Below are 14083 nucleotides of genomic sequence, written 5' to 3'. Positions count from 1 at the left end.
TGTTCCTGCGCAGCTGTTCCTGCGCAGCTGTTTCTGCCTAGCTGTTTCTGCGCAGCTGTTTCTGCGCAGCTGTTTCTGCGCAGCTGTTCCTGCGCAGCTGTTTCGGCGCAGCTGTTTCGGCGCAGCTGTTTCTGCGCAGCTGTTTCGGCGCAGCTGTTTCGGCGCAGCTGTTTCGGCGCAGCTGTTTCGGCGCAGCTGTTTCGGCGCAGCTGTTTCGGCGCAGCAGTTTCGGCGCAGCCGTTTCTGCGCAGCCGTTTCGGCGCAGCCGTTTCGGCGCAGCCGTTTCGGCGCAGCCGTTTCGGCGCAGCCGTTTCGGCGCAGCCGTTCCTGCGCAGCCGTTCCTGCGCAGCCGTTTCTGCGCAGCCGTTCCTGCGCAGCCGTTCCTGCGCAGCCGTTCCTGCGCAGCCGTTCCTGCGCAGCCGTTCCTGCGCAGCCGTTCCTGCGCAGCCGTTTCTGCGCAGCCGTTCCTGCGCAGCCGTTCCTGCGCAGCCGTTCCTGCGCAGCCGTTCCTGCGCAGCCGTTCCTGCGCAGCCGTTCCTGCGCAGCCGTTCCTGCGCAGCCGTTTCTGCGCAGCCGTTTCTGCGCAGCCGTTTCTGCGCAGCCGTTTATGCGCAGCCGTTTATGCGCAGCCGTTTCTGCGCAGCCGTTTCTGCGCAGCCGTTTCTGCCTAGCCGTTTCTGCGCAGCCGTTTCTGCGCAGCCGTTTCTGCGCAGCCGTTTCTGCGCAGCCGTTTCTGCGCAGCCGTTTCTGCGCAGCCGTTTCTGCGCAGCCGCTTCTGCGCAGCCGCTTCTGCGCAGCCGCTTCTGCGCAGCCGCTTCTGCGCAGCCGCTTCTGCGCAGCCGCTTCTGCGCAGCCGCTTCTGCGCAGCCGCTTCTGCGCAGCCGCTTCTGCGCAGCCGCTTCTGCGCAGCCGCTTCTGCGCAGCCGCTTCTGCGCAGCCGCTTCTGCGCAGCCGCTTCTGCGCAGCCGCTTCTGCGCAGCCGCTTCTGCGCAGCCGCTTCTGCGCAGCCGCTTCTGCGCAGCCGCTTCTGCGCAGCCGCTTCTGCGCAGCCGCTTCTGCGCAGCCGCTTCTGCGCAGCCGCTTCTGCGCAGCCGCTTCTGCGCAGCCGTTTCTGCGCAGCCGCTTCTGCGCAGCCGCTTCTGCGCAGCCGCTTCTGCGCAGCCGCTTCTGCGCAGCCGCTTCTGCGCAGCCGTTTCTGCGCAGCCGTTTCTGCGCAGCCGCTTCTGCGCAGCCGCTTCTGCGCAGCCGCTTCTGCGCAGCCGCTTCTGCGCAGCCGCTTCTGCGCAGCCGTTTCTGCGCAGCCGTTTCTGCGCAGCCGCTTCAGCGCAGCCGCTTCTGCGCAGCCGTTTCTGCGCAGCCGTTTCTGCGCAGCCGTTTCTGCGCAGCCGTTTCTGCGCAGCCGTTTCTGCGCAGCCGTTTCTGCGCAGCCGCTTCTGCGCAGCCGCTTCTGCGCAGCCGCTTCTGCGCAGCCGCTTCTGCGCAGCCGCTTCTGCGCAGCCGCTTCTGCGCAGCCGCTTCTGCGCAGCCGCTTCTGCGCAGCCGCTTCTGCGCAGCCGCTTCTGCGCAGCCGCTTCTGCGCAGCCGCTTCTGCGCAGCCGCTTCTGCGCAGCCGTTTCTGCGCAGCCGTTTCTGCGCAGCCGTTTCTGCGCAGCCGTTTCTGCGCAGCCGCTTCTGCGCAGCCGCTTCTGCGCAGCCGCTTCTGCGCAGCCGTTTCTGCGCAGCCGTTTCTGCGCAGCCGTTCCTGCGCAGCCGTTCCTGCGCAGCCGTTCCTGCGCAGCCGTTCCTGCGCAGCCGTTCCTGCGCAGCCGTTACTGCGCAGCCGTTCCTGCGCAGCCGTTCCTGCGCAGCCGTTCCTGCGCAGCCGTTCCTGCGCAGCCGTTCCTGCGCAGCCGTTCCTGCGCAGCAGTTCCTGCGCAGCAGTTCCTGCGCAGCTGTTCCTGCGCAGCTGTTCCTGCGCAGCTGTTCCTGCGCAGCTGTTCCTGCGCAGCTGTTCCTGCGCAGCTGTTCCTGCGCAGCCGCTTCTGCGCACCCGTTTCTGCGCACCCGTTTCTGCGCAGCCGTTCCTGCGCAGCCGTTCCTGCGCAGCCGTTCCTGCGCAGCCGTTCCTGCGCAGCCGTTCCTGCGCAGCCGTTCCTGCGCAGCCGTTCCTGCGCAGCCGTTTATGCGCAGCCGTTTATGCGCAGCCGTTTATGCGCAGCCGTTTATGCGCAGCCGTTTCTGCGCAGCCGCTTCTGCGCAGCCGCTTCTGCGCAGCCGCTTCTGCGCAGCCGCTTCTGCGCAGCCGCTTCTGCGCAGCCGCTTCTGCGCAGCCGCTTCTGCGCAGCCGCTTCTGCGCAGCCGCTTCTGCGCAGCCGCTTCTGCGCAGCCGCTTCTGCGCAGCCGCTTCTGCGCAGCCGCTTCTGCGCAGCCGCTTCTGCGCAGCCGCTTCTGCGCAGCCGTTTCTGCGCAGCCGCTTCTGCGCAGCCGTTTCTGCGCAGCCGCTTCTGCGCAGCCGCTTCTGCGCAGCCGTTTCTGCGCAGCCGTTTCTGCGCAGCCGTTTCTGCGCAGCCGTTTCTGCGCAGCCGTTTCTGCGCAGCCTTTCCTGCGCAGCCGTTCCAGCGCAGCCGTTCCTGCGCAGCCGTTACTGCGCAGCCGTTTCTGCGCGCCGTTCCTGCGCAGCCGTTCCTGCGCAGCCGTTGCTGCGCAGCCGTTCCTGCGCAGCCGTTCCTGCGCAGCCGTTCCTGCGCAGCCGTTCCTGCGCAGCCGTTCCTGCGCAGCCGTTACTGCGCAGCCGTTTCTGCGCAGCCGTTTCTGCGCAGCCGTTTCTGCGCAGCCGTTTCTGCGCAGCCGTCTCTGCGCAGCCGCTTCTGCGCAGCCGCTTCTGCGCAGCCGCTTCTGCGCAGCCGCTTCTGCGCAGCCGCTTCTGCGCAGCCGCTTCTGCGCAGCCGCTTCTGCGCAGCCGCTTCTGCGCAGCCGCTTCTGCGCAGCCGCTTCTGCGCAGCCGCTTCTGCGCAGCCGCTTCTGCGCAGCCGCTTCTGCGCATCCGTTTCTGCGCAGCCGTTTCTGCGCAGCCGTTTCTGCGCAGCCGTTTCTGCGCAGCCGCTTCTGCGCAGCCGCTTCTGCGCAGCCGCTTCTGCGCAGCCGTTCCTGCGCAGCCGTTCCTGCGCAGCCGTTCCTGCGCAGCCGTTCCTGCGCAGCCGTTCCTGCGCAGCCGTTCCTGCGCAGCCGTTCCTGCGCAGCCGTTACTGCGCAGCCGTTCCTGCGCAGCCGTTCCTGCGCAGCCGTTCCTGCGCAGCCGTTCCTGCGCAGCCGTTCCTGCGCAGCCGTTCCTGCGCAGCAGTTCCTGCGCAGCAGTTCCTGCGCAGCAGTTCCTGCGCAGCTGTTCCTGCGCAGCTGTTCCTGCGCAGCTGTTCCTGCGCAGCTGTTCCTGCGCAGCTGTTCCTGCGCAGCCGCTTCTGCGCACCCGTTTCTGCGCAGCCGTTTCTGCGCAGCCGTTTCTGCGCAGCCGTTCCTGCGCAGCCGTTCCTGCGCAGCCGTTCCTGCGCAGCCGTTCCTGCGCAGCCGTTCCTGCGCAGCCGTTCCTGCGCAGCCGTTCCTGCGCAGCCGTTCCTGCGCAGCCGTTTATGCGCAGCCGTTTATGCGCAGCCGTTTATGCGCAGCCGCTTCTGCGCAGCCGCTTCTGCGCAGCCGCTTCTGCGCAGCCGCTTCTGCGCAGCCGCTTCTGCGCAGCCGCTTCTGCGCAGCCGCTTCTGCGCAGCCGCTTCTGCGCAGCCGCTTCTGCGCAGCCGCTTCTGCGCAGCCGCTTCTGCGCAGCCGCTTCTGCGCAGCCGCTTCTGCGCAGCCGCTTCTGCGCAGCCGCTTCTGCGCAGCCGCTTCTGCGCAGCCGTTTCTGCGCAGCCGCTTCTGCGCAGCCGTTTCTGCGCAGCCGCTTCTGCGCAGCCGCTTCTGCGCAGCCGTTTCTGCGCAGCCGTTTCTGCGCAGCCGTTTCTGCGCAGCCGTTTCTGCGCAGCCGTTTCTGCGCAGCCTTTCCTGCGCAGCCGTTCCAGCGCAGCCGTTCCTGCGCAGCCGTTACTGCGCAGCCGTTTCTGCGAGCCGTTCCTGCGCAGCCGTTCCTGCGCAGCCGTTGCTGCGCAGCCGTTCCTGCGCAGCCGTTCCTGCGCAGCCGTTCCTGCGCAGCCGTTCCTGCGCAGCCGTTCCTGCGCAGCCGTTCCTGCGCAGCCGTTCCTGCGCAGCCGTTCCTGCGCAGCCGTTCCTGCGCAGCCGTTCCTGCGCAGCCGCTTCTGCGCAGCCGCTTCTGCGCCGCTGCTTCTGCGCAGCTGCTTCTGCGCAGCTGCTTCTGCGCAGCTGTTTCTGCGCAGCTGCTTCTGCGCAGCTGTTTCTGCCTAGCTGTTTCTGCGCAGCTGTTTCGGGGCAACTGTTTCTGCGCAGCTGTTTCGGCGCAGCTGTTTCGGCGCAGCTGTTTCTGCCTAGCTGTTTCTGCGCAGCTGTTTCGGCGCAGCTGTTTCGGCGCAGCTGTTTCGGCGCAGCTGTTTCGGCGCAGCTGTTTCGGCGCAGCTGTTTCGGCGCAGCTGTTTCGGCGCTGCTGTTTCTGCCTAGCTGTTTCGGCGCAGCCGTTTCTGCGCAGCCGTTTCTGCGCAGCCGTTCCTGCGCAGCCGTTCCTGCGCAGCCGTTCCTGCGCAGCCGTTACTGCGCAGCCGTTTCTGCGCGCCGTTCCTGCGCGCCGTTCCTGCGCAGCCGTTCCTGCGCAGCCGTTGCTGCGCAGCCGTTCCTGCGCAGCCGTTCCTGCGCAGCCGTTCCTGCGCAGCCGTTCCTGCGCAGCCGTTCCTGCGCAGCCGTTCCTGCGCTGCCGTTCCTGCGCAGCCGTTCCTGCGCAGCCGTTCCTGCGCAGCCGTTCCTGCGCAGCCGTTCCTGCGCAGCCGTTCCTCCGCAGCCGTTCCTGCGCAGCCGTTCCTGCGCAGCCGTTCCTGCGCAGCCGTTCCTGCGCAGCTGCTTCTGCGCAGCTGCTTCTGCGCCGCTGCTTCTGCGCAGCTGCTTCTGCGCAGCTGCTTCTGCACAGCTGTTTCTGCGCAGCTGCTTCTGCGCAGCTGTTTCTGCCTAGCTGTTTCTGCGCAGCTGTTTCGGGGCAACTGTTTCTGCGCAGCTGTTTCGGCGCAGCTGTTTCGGCGCAGCTGTTTCTGCCTAGCTGTTTCTGTGCAGCTGTTTCGGCGCAGCTGTTTCGGCGCAGCTGTTTCGGCGCAGCTGTTTCGGCGCAGCTGTTTCGGCGCAGCTGTTTCGGCGCAGCTGTTTCTGCCTAGCTGTTTCGGCGCAGCTGTTTCGGCGCAGCTGTTTCGGCGCAGCTGTTTCGGCGCGGCTGTTTCGGCGCGGCTGTTTCGGCGCGGCTGTTTCGGCGCGGCTGTTTCGGCGCGGCTGTTCATGCGCGGCTGTTCCTGCGCGGCTGTTCCTGCGCGGCTGTTCCTGCGCGGCTGTTTCTGCGCCGCTGTTTCTGCGCCGCTGTTTCTGCGCAGCCGTTTCTGCGCAGCCGTTTCTGCGCAGCCGTTTCTGCGCAGCCGTTTCTGCGCAGCCGTTTCTGCGCAGCCGTTTCTGCGCAGCCGTTTCTGCGCAGCCGTTTCTGCGCAGCCGTTTCTGCGCAGCCGATTCTGCGCAGCCGCTTCTGCGCAGCCGCTTCTGCGCAGCCGCTTCTGCGCAGCCGCTTCTGCGCAGCCGCTTCTGCGCAGCCGCTTCTGCGCAGCCGCTTCTGCGCAGCCGCTTCTGCGCAGCCGGTTCTGCGCAGCCGCTTCTGCGCAGCCGCTTCTTTGCAGCCGCTTCTGCGCAGCCGCTTCTGCGCAGCCGCTTCTGCGCAGCCGCTTCTGCGCAGCCGTTTCTGCGCAGCCGTTTCTGCGCAGCCGTTCCTGCGCAGCCGTTCCTGCGCAGCCGCTTCTGCGCAGCTGTTCCTGCGCAGCTGCTTCTGCGCAGCTGTTCCTGCGCAGCTGTTCCTGCGCAGCTGTTCCTGCGCAGCTGCTTCTGCGCAGCTACTTCTGCGCAGCTGCTTCTGCGCAGCTGCTTCTGCGCAGCTGCTTCTGCGCAGCTGCTTCTGCGCAGCTGTTTCTGCGCAGCTGCTTCTGACCAGCTGCTTCTGCGCAGCTGTTTCTGCGCAGCTGTTTCTGCGCAGCTGCTTCTGCGCAGCTGTTTCTGCGCAGCTGTTTCTGCGCAGCTGTTCCTGCGCAGCTGTTCCTGCGCAGCTGTTTCTGCCTAGCTGTTTCTGCGCAGCTGTTTCTGCGCAGCTGTTTCTGCGCAGCTGTTCCTGCGCAGCTGTTTCGGCGCAGCTGTTTCGGCGCAGCTGTTTCTGCGCAGCTGTTTCGGCGCAGCTGTTTCGGCGCAGCTGTTTCGGCGCAGCTGTTTCGGCGCAGCTGTTTCGGCGCAGCTGTTTCGGCGCAGCAGTTTCGGCGCAGCCGTTTCTGCGCAGCCGTTTCGGCGCAGCCGTTTCGGCGCAGCCGTTTCGGCGCAGCCGTTTCGGCGCAGCCGTTTCGGCGCAGCCGTTTCTGCGCAGCCGTTCCTGCGCAGCCGTTTCTGCGCAGCCGTTCCTGCGCAGCCGTTCCTGCGCAGCCGTTCCTGCGCAGCCGTTCCTGCGCAGCCGTTCCTGCGCAGCCGTTCCTGCGCAGCCGTTTCTGCGCAGCCGTTCCTGCGCAGCCGTTCCTGCGCAGCCGTTCCTGCGCAGCCGTTCCTGCGCAGCCGTTCCTGCGCAGCCGTTCCTGCGCAGCCGTTCCTGCGCAGCCGTTCCTGCGCAGCCGTTTCTGCGCAGCCGTTTCTGCGCAGCCGTTTATGCGCAGCCGTTTATGCGCAGCCGTTTCTGCGCAGCCGTTTCTGCGCAGCCGTTTCTGCCTAGCCGTTTCTGCGCAGCCGTTTCTGCGCAGCCGTTTCTGCGCAGCCGTTTCTGCGCAGCCGTTTCTGCGCAGCCGTTTCTGCGCAGCCGTTTCTGCGCAGCCGTTTCTGCGCAGCCGTTTCTGCGCAGCCGCTTCTGCGCAGCCGCTTCTGCGCAGCCGCTTCTGCGCAGCCGCTTCTGCGCAGCCGCTTCTGCGCAGCCGCTTCTGTGCAGCCGCTTCTGCGCAGCCGCTTCTGCGCAGCCGCTTCTGCGCAGCCGCTTCTGCGCAGCCGCTTCTGCGCACCGCTTCTGCGCAGCCGCTTCTGCGCAGCCGCTTCTGCGCAGCCGCTTCTGCGCAGCCGCTTCTGCGCAGCCGCTTCTGCGCAGCCGCTTCTGCGCAGCCGCTTCTGCGCAGCCGCTTCTGCGCAGCCGCTTCTGCGCAGCCGCTTCTGCGCAGCCGCTTCTGCGCAGCCGCTTCTGCGCAGCCGCTTCTGCGCAGCCGTTTCTGCGCAGCCGTTTCTGCGCAGCCGCTTCTGCGCAGCCGCTTCTGCGCAGCCGTTTCTGCGCAGCCGTTTCTGCGCAGCCGTTTCTGCGCAGCCGTTTCTGCGCAGCCGTTTCTGCGCAGCCGCTTCTGCGCAGCCGCTTCTGCGCAGCCGCTTCTGCGCAGCCGCTTCTGCGCAGCCGCTTCTGCGCAGCCGCTTCTGCGCAGCCGCTTCTGCGCAGCCGCTTCTGCGCAGCCGCTTCTGCGCAGCCGCTTCTGCGCAGCCGCTTCTGCGCAGCCGCTTCTGCGCAGCCGTTTCTGCGCAGCCGTTTCTGCGCAGCCGTTTCTGCGCAGCCGTTTCTGCGCAGCCGCTTCTGCGCAGCCGCTTCTGCGCAGCCGCTCCTGCGCAGCCGTTTCTGCGCAGCCGTTTCTGCGCAGCCGTTCCTGCGCAGCCGTTCCTGCGCAGCCGTTCCTGCGCAGCCGTTCCTGCGCAGCCGTTCCTGCGCAGCCGTTCCTGCGCAGCCGTTACTGCGCAGCCGTTCCTGCGCAGCCGTTCCTGCGCAGCCGTTCCTGCGCAGCCGTTCCTGCGCAGCCGTTCCTGCGCAGCCGTTCCTGCGCAGCCGTTCCTGCGCAGCAGTTCCTGCGCAGCTGTTCCTGCGCAGCTGTTCCTGCGCAGCTGTTCCTGCGCAGCTGTTCCTGCGCAGCTGTTCCTGCGCAGCCGCTTCTGCGCAGCCGCTTCTGCGCAGCCGCTTCTGCGCAGCCGCTTCTGCGCAGCCGCTTCTGCGCAGCCGCTTCTGCGCAGCCGCTTCTGCGCAGCCGCTTCTGCGCAGCCGCTTCTGCGCACCCGTTTCTGCGCAGCCGTTTCTGCGCAGCCGTTTCTGCGCAGCCGTTCCTGCGCAGCCGTTCCTGCGCAGCCTTTCCTGCGCAGCCGTTCCTGCGCAGCCGTTCCTGCGCAGCCGTTTCTGCGCAGCCGTTTCTGCGCAGCCGTTCCTGCGCAGCCGTTACTGCGCAGCCGTTTCTGCGCAGCCGTTTCTGCGCAGCCGTTCCTGCGCAGCCGTTCCTGCGCAGCCGTTCCTGCGCAGCCGTTTATGCGCAGCCGTTTATGCGCAGCCGTTTATGCGCAGCCGTTTATGCGCAGCCGTTTATGCGCAGCCGTTTCTGCGCAGCCGCTTCTGCGCAGCCGCTTCAGCGCAGCCGCTTCTGCGCAGCCGCTTCTGCGCAGCCGCTTCTGCGCAGCCGCTTCTGCGCAGCCGCTTCTGCGCAGCCGCTTCTGCGCAGCCGCTTCTGCGCAGCCGCTTCTGCGCAGCCGCTTCTGCGCAGCCGCTTCTGCGCAGCCGCTTCTGCGCAGCCGCTTCTGCGCAGCCGCTTCTGCGCAGCCGCTTCTGCGCAGCCGCTTCTGCGCAGCCGCTTCTGCGCAGCCGCTTCTGCGCAGCCGCTTCTGCGCAGCCGTTTCTGCGCAGCCGCTTCTGCGCAGCCGCTTCTGCGCAGCCGTTTCTGCGCAGCCGTTTCTGCGCAGCCGTTTCTGCGCAGCCGTTCCTGCGCAGCCGTTCCTGCGCAGCCGTTCCTGCGCAGCCGTTCCTGCGCAGCCGTTCCTGCGCAGCCGTTACTGCCCAGCCGTTACTGCGCGCCGTTCCTGCGCGCCGTTCCTGCGCAGCCGTTCCTGCGCAGCCGTTGCTGCGCAGCCGTTCCTGCGCAGCCGTTCCTGCGCAGCCGTTCCTGCGCAGCCGTTCCTGCGCAGCCGTTCCTGCGCAGCCGTTCCTGCGCAGCCGTTCCTGCGCAGCCGCTTCTGCGCAGCCGCTTCTGCGCCGCTGCTTCTGCGCAGCTGCTTCTGCGCAGCTGCTTCTGCGCAGCTGTTTCTGCGCAGCTGCTTCTGCGCAGCTGTTTCTGCCTAGCTGTTTCTGCGCAGCTGTTTCGGGGCAACTGTTTCTGCGCAGCTGTTTCGGCGCAGCTGTTTCGGCGCAGCTGTTTCTGCCTAGCTGTTTCTGCGCAGCTGTTTCGGCGCAGCTGTTTCGGCGCAGCTGTTTCGGCGCAGCTGTTTCGGCGCAGCTGTTTCGGCGCAGCTGTTTCGGCGCAGCTGTTTCGGCGCAGCTGTTTCTGCCTAGCTGTTTCGGCGCAGCTGTTTCGGCGCAGCTGTTTCGGCGCGGCTGTTTCGGCGCGGCTGTTTCGGCGCGGCTGTTTCGGCGCGGCTGTTTCGGCGCGGCTGTTTCGGCGCGGCTGTTCATGCGCGGCTGTTCCTGCGCGGCTGTTCCTGCGCGGCTGTTTCTGCGCCGCTGTTTCTGCGCCGCTGTTTCTGCGCAGCCGTTTCTGCGCAGCCGTTTCTGCGCAGCCGTTTCTGCGCAGCCGTTTCTGCGCAGCCGTTTCTGCGCAGCCGTTTCTGCGCAGCCGCTTCTGCGCAGCCGCTTCTGCGCAGCCGCTTCTGCGCAGCCGCTTCTGCGCAGCCGCTTCTGCGCAGCCGCTTCTGCGCAGCCGCTTCTGCGCAGCCGCTTCTGCGCAGCCGCTTCTGCGCAGCCGCTTCTGCGCAGCCGCTCCTGCGCAGCCGCTCCTGCGCAGCTGCTTCTGCGCAGCTGTTCCTGCGCAGCTGTTCCTGCGCAGCTGTTCCTGCGCAGCTGCTTCTGCGCAGCTGCTTCTGCGCAGCTGCTTCTGCGCAGCTGCTTCTGCGCAGCTGCTTCTGCGCAGCTGCTTCCGCGCAGCTGTTTCTGCGCAGCTGCTTCTGACCAGCTGCTTCTGCGCAGCTGTTTCTGCGCAGCTGTTTCTGCGCAGCTGCTTCTGCGCAGCTGTTTCTGCGCAGCTGTTTCTGCGCAGCTGTTCCTGCGCAGCTGTTCCTGCGCAGCTGTTTCTGCCTAGCTGTTTCTGCGCAGCTGTTTCTGCGCAGCTGTTTCTGCGCAGCTGTTCCTGCGCAGCTGTTTCGGCGCAGCTGTTTCGGCGCAGCTGTTTCTGCGCAGCTGTTTCTGCGCAGCTGTTTCGGCGCAGCTGTTTCGGCGCAGCTGTTTCGGCGCAGCTGTTTCGGCGCAGCTGTTTCGGCGCAGCAGTTTCGGCGCAGCCGTTTCTGCGCAGCCGTTTCGGCGCAGCCGTTTCGGCGCAGCCGTTTCGGCGCAGCCGTTTCGGCGCAGCCGTTTCGGCGCAGCCGTTTCGGCGCAGCCGTTTCTGCGCAGCCGTTCCTGCGCAGCCGTTCCTGCGCAGTCGTTCCTGCGCAGCCGTTCCTGCGCAGCCGTTCCTGCGCAGCCGTTCCTGCGCAGCCGTTCCTGCGCAGCCGTTCCTGCGCAGCCGTTCCTGCGCAGCCGTTCCTGCGCAGCCGTTCCTGCGCAGCCGTTCCTGCGCAGCCGTTTCTGCGCAGCCGTTTCTGCGCAGCCGTTTCTGCGCAGCCGTTTCTGCGCAGCCGTTTCTGCGCAGCCGTTTATGCGCAGCCGTTTATGCGCAGCCGTTTATGCGCAGCCGTTTCTGCGCAGCCGTTTCTGCGCAGCCGTTTCTGCCTAGCCGTTTCTGCGCAGCCGTTTCTGCGCAGCCGCTTCTGCGCAGCCGTTTCTGCGCAGCCGTTTCTGCGCAGCCGTTTCTGCGCAGCCGTTTCTGCGCAGCCGTTTCTGCGCAGCCGTTTCTGCGCAGCCGCTTCGGCGCAGCCGCTTCTGCGCAGCCGCTTCTGCGCAGCCGCTTCTGCGCAGACGCTTCTGCGCAGCCGCTTCTGCGCAGCCGCTTCTGCGCAGCCGCTTCTGCGCAGCCGCTTCTGCGCAGCCGCTTCTGCGCAGCCGCTACTGCGCAGCCGCTTCTGCGCAGCCGCTTCTGCGCAGCCGCTTCTGCGCAGCCGCTTCTGCGCAGCCGCTTCTGCGCAGCCGCTTCTGCGCAGCCGCTTCTGCGCAGCCGCTTCTGCGCAGCCGTTTCTGCGCAGCCGCTTCTGCGCAGCCGCTTCTGCGCAGCCGTTTCTGCGCAGCCGCTTCTGCGCAGCCGCTTCTGCGCAGCCGCTTCTGCGCCGCTGCTTCTGCGCAGCTGCTTCTGCGCAGCTGCTTCTGCGCAGCTGTTTCTGCGCAGCTGCTTCTGCGCAGCTGTTTCTGCCTAGCTGTTTCTGCGCAGCTGTTTCGGGGCAACTGTTTCTGCGCAGCTGTTTCGGCGCAGCTGTTTCGGCGCAGCTGTTTCTGCCTAGCTGTTTCTGCGCAGCTGTTTCGGCGCAGCTGTTTCGGCGCAGCTGTTTCGGCGCAGCTGTTTCGGCGCAGCTGTTTCGGCGCAGCTGTTTCGGCGCAGCTGTTTCGGCGCAGCTGTTTCTGCCTAGCTGTTTCGGCGCAGCTGTTTCGGCGCAGCTGTTTCGGCGCGGCTGTTTCGGCGCGGCTGTTTCGGCGCGGCTGTTTCGGCGCGGCTGTTTCGGCGCGGCTGTTTCGGCGCGGCTGTTCATGCGCGGCTGTTCCTGCGCGGCTGTTCCTGCGCGGCTGTTCCTGCGCGGCTGTTTCTGCGCCGCTGTTTCTGCGCCGCTGTTTCTGCGCAGCCGTTTCTGCGCAGCCGTTTCTGCGCAGCCGTTTCTGCGCAGCCGTTTCTGCGCAGCCGTTTCTGCGCAGCCGTTTCTGCGCAGCCGTTTCTGCGCAGCCGTTTCTGCGCAGCCGATTCTGCGCAGCCGCTTCTGCGCAGCCGCTTCTGCGCAGCCGCTTCTGCGCAGCCGCTTCTGCGCAGCCGCTTCTGCGCAGCCGCTTCTGCGCAGCCGCTTCTGCGCAGCCGCTTCTGCGCAGCCGCTTCTGCGCAGCCGCTTCTGCGCAGCCGCTCCTGCGCAGCTGCTTCTGCGCAGCTGTTCCTGCGCAGCTGTTCCTGCGCAGCTGTTCCTGCGCAGCTGCTTCTGCGCAGCTGCTTCTGCGCAGCTGCTTCTGCGCAGCTGCTTCTGCGCAGCTGCTTCTGCGCAGCTGCTTCCGCGCAGCTGTTTCTGCGCAGCTGCTTCTGACCAGCTGCTTCTGCGCAGCTGTTTCTGCGCAGCTGTTTCTGCGCAGCTGCTTCTGCGCAGCTGTTTCTGCGCAGCTGTTTCTGCGCAGCTGTTCCTGCGCAGCTGTTCCTGCGCAGCTGTTTCTGCCTAGCTGTTTCTGCGCAGCTGTTTCTGCGCAGCTGTTTCTGCGCAGCTGTTCCTGCGCAGCTGTTTCGGCGCAGCTGTTTCGGCGCAGCTGTTTCTGCGCAGCTGTTTCTGCGCAGCTGTTTCGGCGCAGCTGTTTCGGCGCAGCTGTTTCGGCGCAGCTGTTTCGGCGCAGCTGTTTCGGCGCAGCAGTTTCGGCGCAGCCGTTTCTGCGCAGCCGTTTCGGCGCAGCCGTTTCGGCGCAGACGTTTCGGCGCAGCCGTTTCGGCGCAGCCGTTTCGGCGCAGCCGTTTCTGCGCAGCCGTTCCTGCGCAGCCGTTCCTGCGCAGCCGTTCCTGCGCAGCCGTTCCTGCGCAGCCGTTCCTGCGCAGCCGTTCCTGCGCAGCCGTTCCTGCGCAGCCGTTCCTGCGCAGCCGTTCCTGCGCAGCCGTTCCTGCGCAGCCGTTCCTGCGCAGCCGTTTCTGCGCAGCCGTTTCTGCGCAGCCGTTTCTGCGCAGCCGTTTCTGCGCAGCCGTTTATGCGCAGCCGTTTATGCGCAGCCGTTTATGCGCAGCCGTTTCTGCGCAGCCGTTTCTGCGCAGCCGTTTCTGCCTAGCCGTTTCTGCGCAGCCGTTTCTGCGCAGCCGCTTCTGCGCAGCCGTTTCTGCGCAGCCGTTTCTGCGCAGCCGTTTCTGCGCAGCCGTTTCTGCGCAGCCGTTTCTGCGCAGCCGTTTCTGCGCAGCCGCTTCGGCGCAGCCGCTTCTGCGCAGCCGCTTCTGCGCAGCCGCTTCTGCGCAGACGCTTCTGCGCAGCCGCTTCTGCGCAGCCGCTTCTGCGCAGCCGCTTCTGCGCAGCCGCTTCTGCGCAGCCGCTTCTGCGCAGCCGCTTCTGCGCAGCCGCTACTGCGCAGCCGCTTCTGCGCAGCCGCTTCTGCGCAGCCGCTTCTGCGCAGCCGCTTCTGCGCAGCCGCTTCTGCGCAGCCGCTTCTGCGCAGCCGCTTCTGCGCAGCCGCTTCTGCGCAGCCGTTTCTGCGCAGCCGCTTCTGCGCAGCCGCTTCTGCGCAGCCGTTTCTGCGCAGCCGCTTCTGCGCAGCCGCTTCTGCGCAGCCGCTTCTGCGCAGCCGCTTCTGCGCAGCCGTTTCTGCGCAGCCGTTTCTGCGCAGCCGTTTCTGCGCAGCCGCTTCTGCGCAGCCGCTTCTGCGCAGCCGCTTCTGCGCAGCCGCTTCTGCGCAGCCGTTTCTGCGCAGCCGTTTCTGCGCAGCCGTTCCTGCGCAGCCGTTCCTGCGCAGCCGTTCCTGCGCAGCCGTTCCTGCGCAGCCGTTACTGCGCAGCCGTTTCTGCGCAGCCGTTCCTGCGCAGCCGTTCCTGCGCAGCCGTTCCTGCGCAGCCGTTCCTGCGCAGCCGTTCCTGCGCAGCCGTTCCTGCGCAGCCGTTCCTGCGCAGCCGTTCCTGCGCAGCCGTTCCTGCGCAGCAGTTCCTGCGCAGCAGTTCCTGCGCAGCTGTTCCTGCGCAGCTGTTCCTGCGCAGCTGTTCCTGCGCAGCTGTTCCTGCGCAGCTGTTCCTGCGCAGCCGCTTCTGCGCAGCCGCTTCTGCGCAGCCGCTTCTGCGCAGCCGCTTCTGCGCAGCCGCTTCTGCGCAGCCGCTTCTGCGCAGCCGCTTCTGCGCACCCGTTTCTGCGCAGCCGTTCCTGCGCAGCCGTTCCTGCGCAGCCGTTCCTGCGCAGCCGTTCCTGCGCAGCCGTTCCTGCGCAGCCGTTCCTGCGCAGCCGTTTC

The 14083-nt window shown here is 67.2% G+C and overlaps 1 protein-coding gene across 1 annotated transcript; it reads right to left on the bottom strand.

Moving 5' to 3' along the window:
* Positions 1-9516: 9516 nt before the first annotated feature.
* Positions 9517-11676, bottom strand: LOC126232220 (nuclease SbcCD subunit C-like). The gene is made up of 2 exons (XM_049942513.1): positions 10774-11676; positions 9517-10680 (listed from the first exon to the last, which is right to left on the bottom strand). The coding sequence occupies exons 1-2, from the start codon at positions 11674-11676 to the stop codon at positions 9517-9519; spliced, it is 2067 nt and encodes a 688-aa protein (XP_049798470.1).
* Between the last annotated feature and the right edge of the window lie 2407 nt (positions 11677-14083).

The sequence above is a fragment of the Schistocerca nitens genome, unplaced genomic scaffold (genome assembly GCF_023898315.1).
Source record: "Schistocerca nitens isolate TAMUIC-IGC-003100 unplaced genomic scaffold, iqSchNite1.1 HiC_scaffold_466, whole genome shotgun sequence".
NCBI lineage: Eukaryota > Metazoa > Arthropoda > Insecta > Orthoptera > Acrididae > Schistocerca > Schistocerca nitens.
Note: the sequence above shows the minus strand (reverse complement) of the source record. Positions and strands in the feature narration are given on the sequence as shown.

Bases quoted from the DNA above. Each gene is read 5' to 3' on its own strand.
- LOC126232220 (XM_049942513.1), bottom strand. From the start codon at position 11,676: ATGAACAGCCGCGCCGAAACAGCCGCGCCGAAACAGCCGCGCCGAAAC. The intron at 10,681-10,773 runs GCTAGGCAGAAA...ACGGCTGCGCAG, and splicing joins GAAACGGCTGCGCAGAAACG to AAACGGCTGCGCAGAAACGG.